At 41.5% G+C, this 23,167-nt stretch overlaps 1 protein-coding gene across 1 annotated transcript in view; it reads left to right on the top strand.

Annotated features, from left to right (window-relative positions):
• The window catches only part of LOC128779057 (uncharacterized), a 93,060-nt gene extending 76,303 nt beyond the window's left edge, over window positions 1-16,757 (top strand). The window contains exons 3-5 of the mRNA XM_053910123.1: window positions 12,659-12,855; window positions 13,681-15,047; window positions 16,528-16,757. Of these exons, the coding sequence (XP_053766098.1) occupies window positions 12,659-12,855; window positions 13,681-15,047; window positions 16,528-16,757 (1,794 nt within the window). The remainder of the gene's footprint in view (window positions 1-12,658; window positions 12,856-13,680; window positions 15,048-16,527) is intronic.
• Window positions 16,758-23,167: the final 6,410 nt, after the last annotated feature.

Genomic DNA, 23,167 nt, shown 5'->3' with positions numbered 1-23,167 from the left:
AGTCTCCAGCAGCAATTTCATGATATTCATCCACTCAAAGTCTTTAGTCTCTGTGAATAGAGAGCTTTGAGGAGGGTGCCTCCATACTCACAAGTATCATCTTGTATGGCAACAAGTTTGGCTTTGGAGGAGTTGGACTTCTGGGAATATAGACTAAGTAATTTGGATCTTTCCTCTCATTAAGAATGAATGGAAAAGCTAGACAAAATAGATACTTTTAAATATCTGTTGAAATTTATCAAAGAGGTAAAAAGGCAATGAAGAAACATAAGAACAAGATAAGGGAAAAGAAACTCCAAATTAACCTGGAATTGGAAAAGTTTTTCTTCCAGAGGCATCTTTCCATCCCAGAAGAGATGGCTGAGAAGCTGAGAAGTGAGACAAGCTCCCAGTAGCTTTGAGGAAATAGAACTCAGAACCTATTAAGGAAGCCTCCTAACTTTTGAGTCGCGATTTTGAAAGGTTAATCCCTGGGAGAAATGGTAAACCAGAAATAAACCGGCCCTCAACAAGACTGAAATCCAGCCTTCATTCATCTTAATCTCTGGCACTGTATTTAGGTGTTGCATTTTTTGCTAGTAAATCCTGGAAGATTTTGAAAATCCATATGGGGGAAGATAACATTACCCTATGCTTACAATTTTATTTCTCTAATTTTTCATATAAGGACTTAATAAAAAAATGGGCATATGAAAAGATAAAATACAGTGGAAAGGATAAAAGCAAGAGAAGCAATAGGCAGTAGAAACAGACCCATAGAACAGACCCAGGAAATGGAGCTATCAGAATATATAGACTCTGAAAGTCTATATTCTTTACTTACTCTGTTCAACAAAATAAAAGATACAATTGTGAATTTTGTCAGAGAACTAGAAATTATAAAAAAGGGTCAAGTAAAAACCGTAGAACTGAAAATGACAATAACCCAAATTAACTCATCAGATTCACACATCTGAAGAGAGAATTGGTGAGCTGGAAGATAGTTTTGTAGAAAATATCTATACTGAAGCATGGGAAGATGAAAGGATGAAAAGTGTGGAAGATATTATAACAGACATAAGGGATACACTGAGATATTCTAAAATATGTGAAATTAGAGTGCCAGAAGGAGAGCACAGAGAGAATGAAACAGGAACAATATTTGAAGAGATAATGGCTAAGCCTTTTCTAAAACGAATGAAAACCATCAAGCCACATATTTAAGAAGTCCTAAAAACTCTAAGCAGGATAAATCAAAAGAAAACCACACTTAGACACAATAGAGTAAAACTGGTGGAAAGGAAAAAAACAAAGGAATCTTCTAGGCAGCAAGAAAAAGAAGAAAAGAGCAGCAGTAAAATAGATTGCCAGGGATGGAGTTCTGTGACACCAGTGAACTTAAAACTCCAGGCTCCTCACTCTCTTTGGTCCCTTCTGAGGCATCTATTTACCTGGTCATAGGTTGTTTTTTTTAAACCTACTAGTAAGATAGTGATTGACTGCTCTTTTCCTCTCTCTAATTTTCCTCTATATGCTAGTTGCCATAGTGGATGGTGTTAGAGTCGTTCTGGGGTTTTTGGAGATCAAATCAAAGGGAAGGTGAGTTAGGAATTCATCTAGTTTTGTTTAATAGAATATAATTATGTGGCTTGTGGTCACTTTCACATATACCATTGTAATGTATGAACAGTTTTCAGGAGTACTGTGTCCTTCTGATTATGACGACTTGCCATGACACAAAAGTATATAAGGTTAAAGGTTGCATCTTAGCATAAGCATATGCTTATGGTGGCCATGCTGGAAGTGTACGGGTAGTAGAGAAAAGCAAGCAAGCAGAAACAAAAGATTTGAAACATATGGAAGCCAGAAACAAGTCTATGGGAAATTCTTCAAAATCTTATAGTTCATATATGAAAGACACTCGATGTGGATTTTCCCAATTTTGACAACACTCATAAACTTTTTTTTTATTGCATTAAGAATAAAGGATGATGCTAAAGAAACTCTATAAACAATCAGTAACAAAAAATAAATTTCAAACACGCTAGAAGAAACTTTTCTCTTAAAAAGTATTTATATGCAGAGATATCCAAGAATTTACAGCAAAAAAAATGGCGGTAATAGTATCATTTTGTTTCTCTAGATTTCTGATGCTTATAGTATTTTTAGATTTTATAAATTTGAATGTTTTGTGATTTATTCTCTTATTCTAAATAAATATTCATTTTTGAATCTATTTTGTGTTAATGATGTTATATTCTTTTTTGCTTAAAGCGCTCCTCAGTTTTATAAGCTTCAGATAACATAAAACCTGGATCTTTTACTGCTGATAGTCGACTTTTAAGCAAAAATAATGTAAGTCAATACAATAATATTTTTCAAATAGTAAAAGCAAGAATGATTATTTATCTAAAATTCCAGCAATACCTAGCAAAAATATCTTATAAAAAGGAAAGTGACATAAAGGCCTTTTCAGAAAAAGCATTTGTCATTAGCAGACCCCCAATGAAAAGTATACAGAGGGTGTTCTTTCAAAGGGAAAATGATCCCAGATGGAAGCTAAGAGATGCAGTAAGGAATGAAGGACAATGAAAAGGATGTTTGATTGTATAGAAAATTCATCACCACCGTCGTCATCATCATCATCATCATCATCATCTTCTCATTACTATCATTCCCACTTAGTACGTGTGAGTATCTGTCAGGGCAAGTTTCCCTCCACCAATAACCCTCATCCTTGCTCTGCCCTCATGTGTCCTTTTAGCAAAAACCTCTAGCTATCCTTGGGCTTATATTTTTCCATATATGTTTTAAAGTCAGTATGCGAAGCTCCTAAAAACTTTATCTGGAATTTTTGTACTCTTCTTGAGTTTACACATTAATTTGCAGGCAATTGTCATATTTATAATGTTAACTTGTCCCACATACAACCATGGTGCTCTTTGCATTTATTTGGTTTTCTTGAATGTCCTGTACTAGAGATATATGTCTCCATAAGTCAGTTGTACGTTCTTTATTAAGCAGGCTTTTAGATAATCTATCATTTATGTTGCTACAATGAATGGTATCTTAATATTTGAATGTATTTTTGAATTTATTTTTGCTGCTATAAAAGAAAGCCATTGCTTTATACAGTCACTTTGAATTCAAATACCTACCTTAGCTCCTTTATTAATTTCCACGATTACACATTCTGTTGAGGTTTTATTCAGGTAATCATTTCATTGGGAAGGAATAGCAGTTTTATTTTTTCCTTTTCAACATCATTTTTTGTTGTTGTTTTTAAAAACCATAACTAGGTGTTGGACTTAATTAAATTCATTTGTAAGATCTACTCAGATGATCACGTAATTTTTCTCTTTTGACCCACAAATACAAAACATTGCATTGACAGATTTTTCTGATTTAAATCATTCTTTAATTCCTTGAATAAAACCCTGTTTGGTCAGAGTTTATCAGTTTTTTTAAGGTAAGAAGTTGAATTTTATTTGTGAATATTTTATGTAAAGATATATATCTATATTTATATATGAATGCTCTTTTTATACTTCCATTATCTGATTTTGGGATCCAGGTAATAAGAGCTTTTATTAAAATGAGTAGGATACATGTTACTCATTTTTTTTCTGTAAAAATGTATGTAAGAATTATTTATTCTTATAAAATTTGGTGGAGTTCACTTACAAGGTCATATAAATATGGTTTTTAAAAGGAAGAATGTCTTTGATTCTCTTTTCAATTTTTTGATGGCCATTGGTATCTTTATGTATTTCTTCTCATGTTAATTTTTGCATTTTTAAATTTTACCCATTTTTGTGCATTTTTTGAGGTTTTTAATTTTGGTCATATAGGCCTTTTTAAAAAAAATTTTTAATGTTGATTTATTATTGAAAGACAGAGAGAGACGGAGTGTTAGCAGGGGAGGGGCAGAGAGAGAGGGAGACACAGAATCTGAAGCAGGCTCCAGTCTCTGAGCTGTCAGCATAGAGCCCGATGCGGGGCTCGAACACACAGACCGTGAGATCATGACCTGAGCCGAAGTTGGGTGCTTAACCAACTGAGCCACCCAGGTGCCCCAGTTATATAGGTCTTTATAAAATTATTATTTTTTAAATGTTTATTTATTTATTTTGAGAGAAAGAGAACAAGCCGGGGAGGGACAGAGAAAGAGCGAGAGAGAGAATCCCAAACAGGCTCTGCACAGTCAGTGCAGAGCCCCATGCAGGGCTCAATCTCAGGAACCATGAGATCATGACCTGAGCAGAGATCAAGAGTCAGTTGCTTATTATTTTTTTTTTTTTAAAAAGAGTCAGTTGCTTAATCAACTAAGCTACCCAGGTGCCCCTTTATAATTTTTTTTTAAAAAACTATCAATTACGTGATAGTATTTTATTTATTTTTATGTTATTTCTCTTTTCCCTTTTCACAGGTCTTTTTTTTTTTTTAATTTTTTTTTTCAACGTTTTTTAATTTATTTTTGGGACAGAGAGAGACAGAGCATGAACGGGGGAGGGGCAGAGAGAGAGGGAGACACAGAATCGGAAACAGGCTCCAGGCTCCGAGCCATCAGCCCAGAGCCTGACGCGGGGCTCGAACTCACGGACCGCGAGATCGTGACCTGGCTGAAGTCGGACGCTTAACCGACTGCGCCACGCAGGCGCCCCTCACAGATCTTGTTAGAGGTCTATTGTATTAGTAATTGTAATGAACCAGTTTTGTGAATAATTTGTTCTGTGTGGCTTTTTCTCCTCCCCTTTACCTTAGTAATAAATCCCTCAATTTTATGCAGGACATGTGCATTTAGACGATGTTTCTCAGCCTCTTTGGTGTTAGTTCTGGTCATATAATTAAGATGTTGTCAAAAGATGTGAGTAAAAGGATGTGTTGCAAAATTTATATTGTGTCTTTGTTGAGTATAAATGTATTAGTATGAACTTATTTATAATGTTATTCAAATTGTTTCCTTCTTGCTTATTTTCGTCTACTTGATCTCTCAGTTTCCAAAGACATGATATTCTCCACCTATAACTGTTTATGTCTCCCTGTGATTCTTTCATTGGTGCTCTATATATTTTTAGATCATATTTTTAAGTTCCTACATTTGTATTATCATTTTATTTTCTTACCCTATTTTTTTTTTTTACCAAGATACGTAATATCCACCTTTCCTTCTTATGTTTATTTAGCATCTTAAATTCTGTTTTATTCAATATTGAAATGGCTACCCTGCTTTTTGTATTTGGCTGCTATTTTTTTGTTTCTTATATTCAACTTTTATGAATTTCTTTTTAAAATATGTCTTTGTTTAACATCAAATAGATGACACGGAATTTAAAAAAAAATCCAATATTAATGTTTCTGTCTTATAGTTAGTGAGTTGTCCCTATTTATATCCTTAAATTTGTACTGAAGTTCAATTTATATACAGAAAATGTATATAGATCAAAATACAGAGCTCAAAGAATTTCATAAAAAGAACACATCCATGCAAAGCCCCCAGTTCTTTATCAGCACCCCAGAAGTTCTCTTGTGTTCCCTTTCAGGCATTACCCCCTGCAAAGGAAAACACTATCCTGACTTAGGAAAGCATAGATTAATTTGACCTGTTTTTGTACTTTACTCAAATGTATCTGTCTTTTGCTTATATTAGGTTTGTGAGATCAGTCCACATTGTTGTGTAACTATTTTGATTGTTCAGGTTCACTGCTCTATAGGCTTCCATTGTGTGAATATACACTATATCTACTTAGTTATTAGGCATTTTAATGATTTCCTTATTTTTGCTATTATTATTTGGACGGCCATGAACGTTCTAGTGCATGCCTTCCGGTAGACACACGTAAACACATATCTACATTTCTCTTGGGTATATTACCTAGAAGCAGAATTGCCAGGTCATAGAGTATGTATATATTTAATCTTAGCAGATGCTGCTAAGCATGTTTTAGTTGTACAAATTTATACTCCCATCAGTGATATATGAGGGATCTGGAGGCTCTACATTTTCACCAACCCTTGGCATTTTCTGCTTTTATCACTCTAGGTGGGTGGGGTGTAGCAGAATTATGCTGAAATTTTACTTTGTATTTCTCTGCTAATAAATTTAATTGAGCATCTTTTTATATACTTCTTGGCCATGAGTGTTGTTTTTTTATTTCTTTGTTTGTTTGTTTTTTGTGAGTGTGAAGTGCATCCTTAAGTCTTTGGTCCATTTTTTCTATTGAGTGTTTGTGTAGTTTTACCAATTTATAAAAATATTAAGGCCTCGAAATGAGAACTGTGTCAAATACATGCATTATCAGTATCTTCTCCCCTTCTGCAAGTTGCATTTGCGCTCTGTTAAATGATGTCTTTTGATGCATGAAAGTTCTTAGTTTTCATAAATTACAATATATAAAATTTTCTATATTATGTTTTGTGTCTTTTTTTTAAGTTTATTTATTTATTTTGAGAGAGAGAAAGCAAGTAGAGGAGGAGCAGAGAGAGAGGGAGAGAGAATCTCAAGTAGGCTCCACAGGAACAGAGCAGAGTCTGATGCGGGGCTCCAACTCATGAACTATGAGATCATGACCTGAGCCGAAATCAGCCACCCAGGTGCCTCTGTTTTGAGTCTTTTTAAAGAAATCTTAAAAAGATTTCTGGGGCGCCTGGGTGGCTCAGTCGGTTAAGCATCCGATTTCGGCTCAGGTCATGATCTCGCGGTCCGTGAGTTCGAGCCCCGCGTCGGGCTCTGTGCTGACAGCTCAGAGCCCGGAGCCTGTTTCAGATTCTGTGCCTCCCTCTCTCTCTGGCCCTCCCCCGTTCATGCTCTGTCTCTCTCTGTCTCAAAAAAAAAAAAAAAAAAAAAAAGTTAAAAAAAAAAAAGAAATCTTTGTTTTACCTCAAAGTCACAATGTTATTTTTACACATACATTTATTTTACTTATTTTGTGATTGTTTTAGGTTACAATTATTTCTGTCCTATGTTTTTACCGTTTCCCTTCACTTTGTTTTTTGTTGTTATTTGTTTTTTATTCTCCTCTGTCATATTCCATTACAATAATTTTTCTTCTCTTCATTTAAAATTCACATAGTCATGAGCTCCTGGGTGGCTCAGTTGGTTAGGCATCCAACTTCAGTTCAGGTCATGGTCTCATGGTTCATGGGTTCAAGCTTGGCCTTGGGCTCTGTGCTGACAGCTTGGAGCCCGGAGCCTGCTTCCAACTCTACATCTCTCTCTCGCTCTCTGCCCCTCCCCGACTCGTGCTCTGTCTCTCTCTCTCAAAAATAAACAAACATTAAAAAAATAAAATAAAATAAAATTCACACAGTCTATTTTTGTTATTCTGATGCTTATCCCTAAACCTCTCATGATCATCCCTATGATTTTCTCCTAATTTCTTGAGCTTGTCAATACTTGTCTTCCTGGGAATAGGTAATTACTTTAGAGTATGCTTACTTCCATCTGATATTCTCCCCATCTTTATCTTCACTCTCCCAACCCCACCCCATGCATATCATCAGAAATTTTATTATTAAAACATGTGTGTATGTGTGTGTGTGTATGCATATGTATGTGTGTATCCTGAATTATTTAAAAATAAAAAGAGATGGAAAATGAAGAATGGAGAAAAGACATTTTAAAAATATACATATTTAAAATGTGTTTATATATATTTATATTTCTCTCCATTCTTTTGGTAATTCCACATTTGGGCAATAGACTTTTAAAGCATTTTAACCCTAACTTCCAGTATCTTTTTTTGGCTTCTTAACTATTTCTTTTTGCTGGAGTATTTCTTGTCAGTGTTTTGAAAGAGACTGTGAAGTTTTACACTACTGAGAATATCCTTACTTTATCTTTGCATTTAAATGAGAGTTTAGCTGGATATAAAATTCTTGTTGTAAAGTCCTCTCTTTTGAGTACCCCATTTTATTGCTGCATCCATTGTTTCTCTTGAGATATTGGCTATAACCTGATCTGTTTTCCTTTGTCAGTGATGTACGTTTTCTCTCTGGAAGCTCTTAGAATCTTTTATTTTTCCGTGAAAATATTTAATTTCAATAAAACATACTTAAGTCTTTTTTCTCCCTTAAGACATCCTTCTTAACATTCTTTGAGCCTTCTCAGTCTGAAACCTTTAATCTCTGTATCTGAGAAAATTAATGTGTCATTACTCCAAATATCCACTCAGTTTTTTTTTTTCTCTTCTTTCAATACTCCAGTTAATGGATGCTGACACTCTCATTTCTGTCCTTCAAGCTTCTTAGTATCCATCTTATTATTCTTTTTGCTCTTTCTTACCTTTTCAGAGAGAGTTCCTAAACCTGATTTTTCAAAGATTGCTGATTGCTTTTCCTGCTGTATTTTCCTTCTACTCATCTCCTTTCTAGCGTTCCTTAATTACATACTTTCATACCCAGTGATTTCATTTTTCTTCTTTTTCATAACTGCTTGTTTCTGCTTAATGTTTCCAATATCCTCTCTTATCTCTTTGGGTATGTTTTTTATGCTTATGCTAAATTATTGTGCTTTTTACTGTTCCATTAACTCTGATTCTTCTGTCATCATATGTTTAGCTTTTCTGCTTTTCATACTTAGTTCTTGTGCTGTTCAGATATCTCATTACTTTTCCCTGTGAACGTATGACCTCAGGACGACCCGCTGCCCTGGCTTGTGACATGAACCAGAGCAGCAACACAATCCCAGCTCATGTGAGCCTCTCTGAGAGAGTTGAGGGCAGATTAGGTGGGGCTGCTTGGCTTTCTGACCTGGGTTCAAGCACTCGTTTGCATACCTCCCCTCCTCCTGAGCCACCAGGCTTAGCAGCCTTCATAGGACTGCTCAGTAACTTGGCTTGCCTTTCAGTTCTAAGAATCATGTGGCCTCCATGATGAAGTCTTTTGTGTATAGAGGGTGAGGAAGGGGTGGAAATAGTGTTAGAATGTGTAGGCCCGTCAACATCCACTGCTGTCACTGGCACCCTTCCCTTTAATGCAGCACTGATGACAACTCATGACTCTGGCTGGCCCTGCTGTCTTTTTGTTTCATCTGGGCAATTTAGGGGAGGGTAGCTCAAGTAAAAAGCTCCCCACCAGCCTAAACTGGGTCTGGGGTGCCCAGACCTTTCATTTCACCATTTCCTACATGCACACCCTGAGACTTTTGTCTCCACGAGGTTTCCCCACAATTTTCACTTTAGACCCTTGGGATTCCCCAGTCTTCTCACTTTTTTGTGAGAAGCCCTGTCTGGTAGGTAAGGGACCCTATGCTAATCTATGAGGGAATGCAATAAGTTTCCAAGTTTGTAAGTCCCCCATTGTACAGATTTGTAATATTTATTTTATAGCTCACTCACACTTGAGTTTACTCTTTGTAAGTCAACATTACAAAAATAACAATAACATCGACCACTTACACTTACGATGTGGCAATCATTTTTTTAGGACGTTCAGATATATTAATGCATTTACTCCTAATAACAACCCTCACTCCTATAACCACCCTTATAACATTTTTATTTCTCTTTTACAAATGAAGAAACTAAGATGCAGAGAGGTTAAGTTCAGGGTCAAGGTCATCTGACCTCAAGTCTGTGTTCTTAATCATGACATTTATAGCTGACTCTAAATTTCTTTTTTAAAAGCCTGACTCAACTCCAAATGGTTTCTCCAAAAATTTTGTCTCCTCCATCCCACGTCTTAGTGCTTTAATTAGCAATATCCTTGTGGGAATATTCCCCAAGAAGTTAGATCTCTGGGTGTGTGTTGATAAGAAGAGATTTTTCACGTAGGTCACATTTTTGGAATCTTTATTTATATGGTGACATTTGTTAATACAAAGAAAATGGTATTTATGTTAAACTCTTGTGATTCCAGGACAGAATCCCATCTGCAAATTGGGACTTTGTAGATGACTCAAGGCTCACGTCCTAGGCAGGGAACCTAGGAAAACACTTAATTCCTTCTGAGAAAATGAGGCAGAGTGTGAGATGTTTGCTAGTGTTCTTCAAGAAGCTTCACGCATTGTCACCTGAGATGCCCAGATGCTAGACAATCCTCTACTAAAGGTTGAAGTCAAGAAACAGGGCATCTGGGGGGCGCCTGGGTGGCTCAGTTGGTTAGGCGACCGACTTTGGCTCAGGTCATGATCTCACGGTCTTTGAGTTCCAGCCCCACGTGGGCTCTGCGCTGACTGCTCAGAGCCTGGAGCCTGTTTCAGATTCTGTGTCTCCCTCTCTCTTTTGGCCCCTGCCCCACTCAAGCTCTGTCTCCATCTCTTTCAAAAATAAATAAACATTAAAAAAAATTTTTTTAAAGAAAAAAAGAAAAGAAACAGGGTGTCTGAGTAGCCTGTATTTTTGCTGATTTTCTATTTGATAAATTGAAACTTTTGCAATTTTGTAAGACATATGGGCTGAGAATTAAGTTCTTTTCAACAGTGTGGGAAATACTGCATACACCATAATGTCCTAATTCTCACACAGGCTGCACATGGCCAAGTATAAATGAGGTTGGATGCTCATGAAAGGAACAGCTTTGAATCCAAATGACAGCCCCACCTTAGTTTAAAGCTAGGTTCTCTTTTCTGCTTATTATGGATCTTTGATAAGAAATACAATTGCTGAGAAGTTTGTTTTGCTTGCTGTTTGCTACGAGCATTGTGAGACCTTTCCTGATTGTAACCCACTGTAGAATGGGCTGTAAAACTTCCTAAATGTAGTCTGATATGTAATGGAATGAGTGATTGTATACAAACTAACCGGCATTTCTCGCTTCTGTAAACCTGCCTGCTTAGCACATTCCTCACCTACCCCCTTCCCCCTTTCTTCCTCCCGCCACAAGTAAATAACCTCCCCTGTGCTATTTGTCTCTGTCTATAAAAACGCTATACCAACCCTATTCGTGGCCTCTTGTGTCACCGGCGACGAGTGCGCAGAGGACCAGGTTCGAACCTGCAATAAATGACCCTTGCCGCTTGGCTTTGACTTACGACTCTGGTGGTCTTTTGTGGGAGGTTTTGGAACTTCAGGCATTACATTTGGAGGTTCCACCGAGATCTCCCCCGAGCCCACCAGACTTCTGGTCAACGGGTCGTATTTGATTCCGATCGGTAAGTAAGCCGGCTCTAACGTTCTTCCTTTTCTCTCTGATCTGTGTTTCTTCTCTGGAGAACCGGTTCTGTCTGGAAGCTGGTGTGACCCTGGCGGACGCGCTATAGGGCACCCAGCCGGGGTCAGTTGGAGACGTCCACTGACATCTGGGGGCCTTCTTGGCCCATCTGGGGACCTTCTTGGCCCATCTGGGGGCCTTCTTGGTCCATCTGGGGACCTTCTTGGTCCATCTGGGGGCCTTCTTGGCCCATCTGGGGGCCTTCTTGGCCCATCTGGGGACCTTCTTGGTCCATCAGGGGACCTTCCTGGTCCATCGGGGGGCCTTTTTGGCCCATCAGGATTCTTTTCTGTGGGCTACTTATGCCCAACGCGCCTGCGAACTAAATACTTTCATTTTCTCTATGAACTTCCAGAGTGCTAAGAAATATCTCTAGGCGTCTAAAAAGAAAAAAAACCATCTAGGCATGCCAATTGTTACCCGTATTTTGATGTGATGTGTGTCTGTGTGTCTGTCTGTTAAATCGACTGGAATGATTGTTGGGAGTCAGGGGCACGCGCCTGACTTACCCTATGTGTAGTCCCACGGCATAAGCTACGGGATTCGAGTGGGCTCTAACCCGATTTCCGCGGTGATCCTCATACGGCTTAAGGCGGTCAAAATTTATTTTGATCCAAGCAGGGGGTTTATACCTGCCCGCCCATGCTAAGAGGCACCTAAGTTCCCGCGAGGGACGCGGACGGGCGAGTACGCGAGTGCTTCTATGTCAGTCTAAATGTATTGTCACCCCTGGGCCCTTGTAATAACCGCCGTCCTAGCCATAACCCTTTCTGTTGGGCTGGCCGAGACGGCCCCAGAAAGTTGAAACCACTGTCAGAGATTCTTGTTGGCTCTTGTTTTTCTTTCGTGCGTCGGATGTTTTATTGGAATTAAGTGTTTTTTCGGCTGATCAGAATTAATTATTCCATCCTTTGTTCCTCTTTCCTCCTTCCTCAGCTGCCTGCGGCTTTCCCTCCCGCCCCTCCCCCCGGGGCCCAGCCAGGCCGCCAGGGGTCTCACCCTCGGAGGTCGCCTGTGCAAACTCCATCGCTGATTTCAGCCGCTTCAGGGCCCCCTCCGTGCCGCCCCCTTCCCTTCTCCTCTTCCTCAGAATCATAACATGGGCCAAACGCAGAGCACCCCTCTCTCCCTCCTTCTCGCCAACTTCAGGGATGTAAAAGCTAGAGGACACAACTTAAGCCTAGACATTCGCAAAAGGAAGTTGATCACCTATTGCCGCTCTGCATGGCCCACCTTTGGGGTCAATTGGCCTACAGAGGGAACCTTCTGCCTCCCTGTGGTCCTTAAAGTAAAATAAAAAATTTTCCTACCAGGGAAAGAAGGTCACTCGGATCAGATTCCCTATATTCTGGTGTGGCAAGATTTAGTAGAAAACCCACCTCCTTGGATGGCCTCTTCCTTAATAGCAGAGTCATGCCAAATCCTAGCGGCTAAACCTATCAACCCTCCCAAGCCGCCAACTCCAACTGCACCCCCTGTTCTCCCCGACAACCAAGATTTACTTTCCCTTGACCCTCCCCCTTACCAGATTCCTCCTCTTATTCCGAAAGCTGCCCCCATCCCTGCTGCGCCGGCAGAGCCTCCCGTAGCCCAGCCCATAGGAGAACTAGAGAACAGGGAGGCTCAACCCGCGCCCAAGCCTAGTGGGGGCAAAGTCCAAGGGCTGCCGGACATACCCGTAGGCGGGCCCCACATGAGCCAGGACTCCGCCTTCCTGACTCCACCGTAGCTTTACCCTTACGGGAAATAGGGCCTCCCGATGAGACGGGGAACCCCCGACTTCAATACTGGCCCTTCTCTACCAGTGACCTATATAACTGGAAAACCCAGAATGCCCGATTTTCTGACAACCCTAAAGATTTAATAAGTCTCTTAGACAGCGTTATGTTTACCCACCAACCCACCTGGGATGATTGTCAGCAGCTCCTCCGAATCCTGTTCACCACTGAGGAGCGAGAAAGAATTCAATTGGAAGCAAGAAAGCTGGTTCCTGGAGATGACGGCCAACCCACTGCTAACCTTGATCTCATTAATGCAGCTTTTCCCTTGACCCGACCCCCACAGGATGGCTGGGACTACAACACGGCAGAAGGTAGGGGACGGCTACGCATTTATCGCCAGACTCTAGTGGCGGGTCTCCGGGCTGCTGCACGCAAGCCCACTAATTTGGCAAAAGTGTATTCAGTGATACAAGGTAAGACAGAGAGCCCTGCCGCTTATTTAGAAAGATTAATGGAAACCTTCAGACAGTATACCCCCATGAACCCCGAGGCCCCCGAAAATCAAGCTGCTGTTGTAATGGCCTTTGTAAATCAGGCAGCCACTGATATTAAAAAGAAACTCCAGAAACTAGAGGACCTGGAGGGAAAACAGATTCAGGACTTAGTCCGCATTGCCCAGCGTGTCTTTAATAATAGAGAGACTCCAGAGGACAGGCAACTTAAAGCCACGTCATGATCAAAAACCGTGGCAGCCAAAAACCACACCCGCCCTCTTCACTCAAGATGCAGAATAGGGGGGACGGGGTTCGGATCCCCTCCCCGAACCTAGGGTAACGCTACAAGTGGAGGGGAACCCAGTTCAATTTCTAGTTGACACAGGAGCACAACATTCGGTCTTGATCAAGCCCCATGGAAAAATTTCTAAAAAATCTTCCTGGGTCCAAGGGGCTACCGGAATAAAAAAATATCCCTGGACCACCCAGAGGACTATGGATCTAGGAAATGGAAAGGTCACCCATTCCTTCCTAGTCATCCCCGACAGCCCATGCCCCTTATTAGGAAGAGACTTACTCACTAAAATGGAGGCCCAAATTCATTTTACGCCAGGGGGCCCCCAAGTGACTGGCCCTCACAACCAGCCCATTACCACACTTACTCTAAGATTAGAAGATGAATATCGACTCCACCAGGGGCCACCCTCACAAAGTCAAAACATAGAGCCCTGGCTCCAACAGTTTCCAGGAGCATGGGCTGAAACCGGGGGTATGGGGTTGGCTAAACATCGCCCAGCTCTATTCATAGAGCTGAAACCGGGGGCAGATCCAGTTCGGGTCCGACAATACCCGATGTCAATGGAGGCCAGAAATGGCATCACGCCACATATCCGTCGCCTCCTAGACTTAGGCATCTTGCGTCCCTGCCATTCAGCCTGGAACACCCCCCTGCTGCCTGTACGAAAACCTAACAGTGCGGACTATCGTCCGATACAAGATCTGAGAGAAGCTAACCGCCGAGTCATGGACATACACCCAACAGTACCCAACCCCTATACCCTCCTAAGTGCCCTCAGCCCAGAAAGACAATGGTATACTGTCCTTGATTTAAAAGATGCTTTTTTCAGCCTGCCTCTGGCCCCCAAAAGTCAAGAGCTCTTCGCCTTCGAGTGGTCCAATCCTGAGAGAGGCATAAATGGGCAACTCACCTGGACCCGGCTCCCCCAAGGATTTAAAAACTCACCCACCTTGTTCGATGAGGCACTTCACGAGGATCTGGGTGAGTACCGAAATCAAAACCCCAAAGTGACTCTCTTGCAGTACGTTGACGATCTTTTAATTGCCGCTGAGACTGCCGAAGCTTGCTTGCAAGGCACCAAAAATCTCCTCCGGACACTTGGTGCCCTGGGGTACCGGGCTTCAGCAAAGAAAGCCCAAATTTGCAGATCCGAGGTAACCTACTTGGGGTATCTGTTAAGAGAAGGCCAACGATGGCTCACTGATGCACAGAAGGAAACCGTCCTCCGCATCCCCCGACCCACAACGCGAAGGCAGACCCGGACTTGGATACCCCCCTCCATGACTGCGCTGAGATATTGGCACAGGTTCATGGAGTTCGGGAAGATTTACAGGATCACCCGCTGCCAGACGCCGAGGTTACCTGGTTCACTGACGGCAGCAGCTTTGTACATCAAAGTCAAAGGTACGTGGGGGCAGCAGTCACAACTGAAACTGAGACTGTTTGGGCAGAGCCTTTGCCAGCTGGCACCTCTGCCCAACGAGCTGAACTTGTGGCCTTAACCAAGGCAATGACTTTGGGAAAAGACAAAAAACTAAACGTGTATACCGATAGCAGATATGCTTTTGCTATGGCCCACACACATGGAGCTATATACAGAGAGAGGGGACTGTTAACTGTAGAGGGGAAAACTATCAAAAACAAAGAAGAAATATTGGCTCTTTTAAAGGCACTCTGGCTGCCTAAACGACTAGCCATCATACATTGCCCAGGCCACCAAAAACTGGTCACACCGGTGGCCAGAGGAAATAATTTGGCTGACCAGGTGGCCTGAGAGGCAGCCTTACAAGTGGACTGTGCTTTAATGACCACCCTACCAGACCCCGGTTCAGCTAGTTTACCAGAAAATCCCGCCTACACTAAAGAAGACCTAAACTGGATCCAAAAATTACCTTTAACTCAGTGCCTTAACGGATGGTGGAGAGCAGCAGACTGTAGCATAATCCTCCCAGAAGAAATGGGAAATAAAGTCTTATCCAAGATGCACCGAGCCACTCATATGGGCACAAGAAAAATGCAAGACTTAATAAGACATGCTAGGATCACCATTAAAGACTCCAGGACAAAAATTGAGCAGAGTTACTAGCTGTAAAGCTTGTCAATTAACTAACGCCACCAACCACGGGAAAAACCCTGGCTCCAGAACCCGCGGAACCAGGCCGGGAGCCTATTGGGAAGTAGACTTCACCGAGGTAAAGCCTAAAAAATATGGATATAAATATTTGTTAGTGTTTATAGATACCTTTTCAGGATGGACAGAGGCCTTCCCCACCAAGCATGAGACTGCGCAGATAGTAGCAAAGAAAATGTTAGAAGACATCATACCCAGGTACGGATTCCCTACCCTAATAGGATCAGACAACGGACCAGCATTCATTTCAAAGGTAATACAAGGGATAGCGCAGTTTATTGGGGCTGATTGGAAACTACATTGTGCATATAAACCCCAAAGCTCAGGACAGGTAAAAAAAATGAATAAAACTCTAAAAGAGACCTTAACTAAATTGACCATAGAGACTGGCGCTAATTGGGTAGTCTTACTCCCCTACGCTCTGTTCAGGGTGCGGAACTCCCCTTACAAACTGGGATTAACCCCCTTTAAAATCATGTATGGAGTGCCCCCCCCTATAATTCCCAACCTACAGTCTAATGTGTTAACTGAATCTGATGATCATAAACTTATTTCCCTGAGGGAACTCCAGCACACCCACCAGGAAGTTTGGCCTAGATTAAAAGCCATTTATGAGAACGGGCCCCCTCCTGAGCCGCATCACTATCGACCCGGAGATTGGGTATACGTGCAGGGAACACAAGCAAGAGACCCTCCAACCACGGTGGAAGGGACCCTATATTGTGATCCTAACCACACCCACTGCTCTCAAAGTCGATAGGATTGCTACCTGGATCCATTACACCCACGCCCGACCAGCTGATCCCTTTGCGGTTCGAGAAGACTTCGTGCCGGAAGCCAACACCGCCTGGACGGTTGACCAGAGTAAGACCCATCCTTTAAAATTGACTCTGCGTCGAAAACCTGACCCCGAAAACCAGCTGAGACCAAAGGCCTGGGTGTCCCATACCAAGACTGTTGCAGCAGCTCTGGACCCACAATAATCGGAGGAACACTCATTAGCGTGCTCCTGTTCACCTCCTACGGACTCATAAGTATTGCAGGCAACCCCCACATACCCTATACTTTAATTTGGGAGGTTTCTAATTTAAAAACCCAGAAAGTCTATAATACTATCCTGCTCTCCGCTTTACTCGGGCCTCTGGCCATTCTACTTCTCGCTCTCACGTTAGGCCTCTGCATCATAAACAAAATTATTAATTTTATCCAAGACAGGTTCAATGCTGTACAATTAATGGTCTTACGAACTCAGTACCAACCGCTCGAGACATTACAAATAAAAAACTGAAGATCCAAGATTGGCTCTTTAGGCACAAGGAAAAGGGGGGAATGAAAGGAACAGCTTTGAATCCAAATGACAGCCCCACCTTAGTTTAAAGCTAGGTTCTCTTTTCTGCTTATTATGGATCTTTGATAAGAAATACAATTGCTGAGAAGTTTGTTTTGCTTGCTGTTTGCTACGAGCATTGTGAGACCTTTCCTGATTGTAACCCACTGTAGAATGGGCTGTAAAACTTCCTAAATGTAGTCTGATATGTAATGGAATGAGTGATTGTATACAAACTAACCGGCATTTCTCGCTTCTGTAAACCTGCCTGCTTAGCACATTCCTCACCTACCCCCTTCCCCCTTTCTTCCTCCCGCCACAAGTAAATAACCTCCCCTGTGCTATTTGTCTCTGTCTATAAAAACGCTATACCAACCCTATTCGTGGCCTCTTGTGTCACCGGCGACGAGTGCGCAGAGGACCAGGTTCGAACCTGCAATAAATGACCCTTGCCGCTTGGCTTTGACTTACGACTCTGGTGGTCTTTTGTGGGAGGTTTTGGAACTTCAGGCATTACACTCAGCCTGAGAAAGATGATCCATTCCCTGAGCTCCCTTTGAGCTGGGATGTTAAGAGGCCATTCCTAGGTTTCTTTGGCCACGAGACCCTGAGCCAAAGGGACTTCCTGTTGTTGAACATGGCTTTATTCCCCAAAGTTGCTTTGGTGAATGTCCAGCTCCTTAGCTCCCATGGGGCACTGGAGAGAAATTCAGAATGAAAGTTGCTTTTAGTTTTGGTAGTTTCATTATTTCAAGATCGATTACTTTAATAATGAAATTTGCATTAGTACTTTAATGGACTTTATACTTTTTATCATGACCTGGCTGTATTCGAGAAAATTTAGAATTACAATATTATTCTTGGGTCAGCAACAGACCTATGTACAGCCATGCAAAAACAGGGGAAGAAATTAAGCCATATATATGTAAAGGCATAAATATAACTTTTATAATCAGGAAATAATATTAAAACAACAACAACACATGTAATTACTTACGGTAAGATGGGATCACGTTTAAGTACAGGATTCCCTGTAGCCAACTTCCGAATGCACACATCTCTTACTTTACCTTATTACTTCTGCTAACCATAGTCCAAAGTCGTGCTGTTCTTTATTTGCACAAGGTTTTGGACAAGTGGGCTGTAACCACTGGCCATGTTTGTCTATAATCTTTACCGTCCTTCTTTCCCTGGAAACAGATACATATGCAAATTTGCTTAGCAACTCAAGCCAGTTGATGAAGGTAAAGGTATAAGTTTACCGCTACACGCTATCCTGTCTGCTATTTCGTTACGTACATGGACCAATTTAGGTTGGTTCTTGTCTTTATTTGTCGTTTGATTTTTAATTTTCGAAAATTGTGTGGTGAGCACCCTTATTTACACATCCTTCGTTTGCTCAATTATTTCCTTCAATATGCTTTTTAAAGTGGGATTAATGTGTCAAAACTTGTGTAAATTTTTAAAGCTATTGACACTTATGACCAGAATGATTGAAATAATTTAAATTTCTATCAAAACAATTCTTCTAGCATTAATATTTTTAATTACATTTAAATTACGGAATCTTTCAAAAATAAACATTAAAAAAATTTTAAAAAGGGGGGGCATCTGGGTGGCTCAGTCGTTAAGTTTCAGACTTTGGCTCAGGTCATGATCTCATGGTTTGTGGGTTCAAGCCCCTGTGTCAGGCTCTGTGTTGACAGCTCAGAGCCTGGAGCTTACTTTGGATTCTGTCTCCCTGTCTCTCTGCCCTTCCCCCACTCGCACTCTGTATCTCTCTCAAAAATAAATAAACATTAAAAAATTAATTACGGAGTCTTTAACAAGGAGTTATGAATAAAGAGACCATATAATTTATGATCTAAACTTTTTGGCCTTTGTCAAACCTTTGGGAATGAAAGGAGGGGCTATTATAGCCGCACCAAGATAATGCACATAAACCAGGACTTATCTGGAAAAAACTTGCATATAATCTTCTAACGAATCATAATAATAACACAAATACCCATGCACCCACTCACAGTTAAAGAGCTAGAATATGACCTCTGTATCCTGCTGCGTGTTCTTTCCTTATCTACCCACTCTTCTGAATTTTGTGTTTATCATTCTAATGATTTTAAAAATATTATTTAATGAAGAAAATGTATGTATTCCTTAAACTCTCTATTGTTTAGTTTTGCTTGTTTCTGTGCTTTGTAAAAATGGTATCATTCTAATTGTCACCTTTTGCAATTTGATTTTTCACACAATACTATATTTCTAAGATTTATCTAAGTTGTCCATGTGGCAGTAGTTTATTCATTTTTATAGCTATATAATAGTGAACATTTGCCCATTTTTTGTTGATGGGTTTCATGGTTCTTTCGAGGTCTTTTTTGCCATTATAAACTACGCTCTATAAATGTTTTGTTCTGTATGTCTCTGAATGACAGATCTTAGAGTGTCCCTGTTTATATCTCCAGCAGCAGAATTGTTGAATCCTATGATAAACAAATCTTCACCTTTCCCAGAGAATAGAAAATTGTTGACAAAGATTTCATATCCTATTTTTTCCCACAACCTCAATTTAACTTTAGCATTATCGAAGATTGTTTCCCCGTCCTTACCAAGGTATAAGTGACAAATAAAAATTTTATACGTTAATGTTTTGATATACAGTGTGAAATCATTGCCACAAAAGAGAAACTTTACTTTCTGGTTTATTCATTTCTGCTTTCATATTTATTATTGCCTTTCTCCTGCCTTTTCTTAGGTTTATTCTTTCCAAACTTCTCCATTTGCTTGCTTAGCTCATCCTTTTCTCAACCCTCTTTTCTAAGTATTTATATCCTTTCCTTCTAGTTATTATTTTACTTGCAATCTACACAATCAGATATGAAACATTTTCAGTATTGTTAGGTTCTAGCTATTTTTAACTTTCACTGTAATTTTTTATTTGACTTCTGAGTTACTTAGAAATGTGTTTTTAAGTTTCCAAACATAAGGGCACTGCATGTATTTTTTTGTTACTGTCATCTGATTCGATTGCACTGTGTCAAAAAATGTGATCTGTATGTCAGCCATTCTTTGAATTTTTTGAGAGTTACTTCATGGCCCAGATGTAGTTGTTGTTGTTGTTGTTTTCTTTTTTTTCTTTTTTGTAAATATTGCACACATGCTTGAGAACTTGAGAATAGCTCTTTTTTAATTGCTGGGCGAAGAGTTCTTTTTAAGTTCGATAGATCAATATGTTTCCAATCTTCCCTGTCTTTAATTTTTAAAAATCTCCTGTAATGATGGTGGATATGATGGTTTTTCCCATCTTGCACTCCAGGCATCTGGGGTGCAAATTGTGTGCTCTGTGGCAGGGGGGAGGATAGGAGCTTCCAAGTTCTGATGGTGACCACGTTGGAGGAAGGGCAGCACCCTGAGGAATATCAGAGCTGAGCTCTCCTTCTCTTTGGATTGGCAGAGTAGGTTACCTCCTGACCAAGGCAAGGTCCACAACCCTCTCACTCACAGGCTGGGCTGTCTCAGCCCGGGTGTGAGCTAAGCAAGTAAACTGATCCTTTATTCAGCAAGCATCACTGAGACCTTGTGCTGTGTCCATCACCGGACTAGGTGCTCTGGCCCCTGCCTTCACAGGCTCCTGGTCCAGGGGGGTTATCCCAACCGCCGTGACAGGAGCAGACTGAGGTTCAGAATGAGGCATTTGTTACAAGAGCATGGGGTGGGGTACCCACTCTGGTGGGGTGGGGGGCATCACACCCCACTGAGATCCCCTTCATAACCAGGTGCACTGGCTAGGTGTCAGGTCTTTTTTACGGATTCTAGCTTACGGGACAGTTGAGTGTCTGTATTTCCTACTTCTCCATGCAAGTAGGTAGCAGACACTGACTTTTCCGGTCTCAGGAGATTGTGGCAGTGTAAAAAGCAGAAGTTGCCACAGGAACTTCCTGTCTTGGTATATACATGAGAGGTTGAGTCCTGGAAGCACTCTCAAGAAGTATTTTAGAGGTGAAGTTACATACCAACATCTGGTTTGACCTACCCACATGTAAAAAACATTTTAAAATTAGTACCAACATTTACAAATATGATTTCACAAAACATGGACCTCTTTGTGCACCGGGAAACCAAGGCCTGCTTGCAGCTCCCCTGATGCATCTCCTGCAGTCCCCCAGCCCCTGCCTATGACTTACCATGTCTACACTGGCATGGCCTTACAGTTTGCTTAGGAAGTGAAATATTTCTTCCACCAACATCTCCATTAAGCAGGATGAAAGTTTTAAAAGTTCACACGTCTCATGGAGCACCTGGGTGGTTCAGTCAGTTCAGCATGGGACTCTTGATCTCAGCTCAGGTCTTTTTTTTTTTTAATTACTGTTTTTTATTTATTTTTGAGACAGAGAGAGACAGAGAGAGAGTAAGCAGAGGAGGGGCAGAAAGAGAGGGCGACAGAGGATCCTTAAGGCACCAAAGCGAAGAAAACTGCTTTTTCCCGCGAACGGCCCGCCCTGCTCATGTCCATCGTTTATGTGAGACTCAGAAGGACAAAAGTGCTCCGTGAGTTAGCTGTTTTAGGGATTTGGCAGAGGAAGCTTGAGAATGACAAAGAGGTTAACTGCTGTCTGCCCCTTTGGAAGGGGCTCAACAGTTGTCATTAAGGGGCTTTGCATCTTGGAAAGTGAGATTTCTCGCATATTCGAGCTGGAGGCTTGCACAGTCAAGCAGGTGTCAAGGAGATGTATGGAAACACACGGCCCCAAGTCTGCTGGTCGAGCCTGTGTTGACAACCAAGGGTCTTCCAGCGTTGGGTGCTTACCGTGGGCTCTGGGAACGTGGATGGGGAAACATCACATCTCAGGCCCCTACCCTCTCATGGAAACGTAACGGTCCTTTCCAACGTGAGGATAGCCAATAAACCACAGTGATATTACTGCATGGGTGCCTTCATTGCTGGTAGGAACTGCAGATATTTTCATCCATATATTTTTTTAATTTTTTGATGTTTATTTATTTTTGAGGCAGAGGGAGACAGAGTGCGAGTGGGGGAGGGGCAGAGAGAGAGGGAGACACAGAATCTGAAACAGGCTCCAGCCTCTGAGCTGTGAGCACAGAGCCCGATGCAGAGCTCAAACCCATGAACCGTGAGATCATGACCTGGGCCGAAGGTGGTTGCTTAACCAACTGAGCCACCCAGGCGCCCCTATTTTCATCCACATTTTAGCTGGTGCAGATAGCTCTAAATATCCTTTACCTTTGTCCTGATGTCAGGATGGTGGTAGTTACTGCACCTGAGCTAGACCTTGCTGTTGACTGTGCAGATAAAGAAGCACCTGCATTTCCATATCATAAGTCTTTTTTATAAGTATTTTGATATTGGATAAATATTTGGATTCAGCATAACTGGTTTCTTTTATGATCCTAGCTACTTTATTTTGGACATCAAAAATGGTATTCTGAGAAGAGAGTCATAGGCCTCCCCAGACTCAGAGGTGTCGTCCCTGACCCAAAGCCGCGGGGGTTTCTGCAGGACCCGGACATCCAAGTTGACCAGCTTTGCCCACACCCCCCTCCCAGACTTATCGGCCTGGGTCTGTGGGCAAGATTCTGCACCCAGGTGCCCTTCTGTTCCTGTGCTGTGTGTGTGTGGTGGGGGGCAGATCACAGGAGATAGTGTTGGGTGATAGTGTTGGTTTTTTTAAAGTCATCTTTAGTTCTGTGCATCAAAAGCAGGAAGAAGGGAGAAAGGCAGGGACTAACGGAAAAGTAGGGCCAGATACAGAGGGAGAGACAGAAGACCAGAGAAGCAGACAGGGAGGAAAAAAACAAGAGAGATAGGGACGGAAGCATAGAATGATGATTAGACATGAGATATGTGTAGACAGAGACAGGGTTGAAAGAGCCATGTGATTTTGCAAAATTCCCTTTGACATTAACTGTTATCTCTTAAAAAGGCAACAAAGTACCCCAGCGTGCCTCAGTGAGCCCTCACCGTGGGCTTGCTCCCTTCCACCGACTGACAGGGCAAAGGCAACACGCACTTCCTTCAGCCCTGCCCTTCGACAGAGCTGAGAGGAA

Source organism: Panthera pardus, unplaced genomic scaffold (assembly GCF_024362965.1).
Source record: "Panthera pardus isolate Hobbes unplaced genomic scaffold, ASM2436296v1 HiC_scaffold_22, whole genome shotgun sequence".
NCBI classification, from domain to species: domain Eukaryota; kingdom Metazoa; phylum Chordata; class Mammalia; order Carnivora; family Felidae; genus Panthera; species Panthera pardus.
Note: the sequence above shows the minus strand (reverse complement) of the source record. Positions and strands in the feature narration are given on the sequence as shown.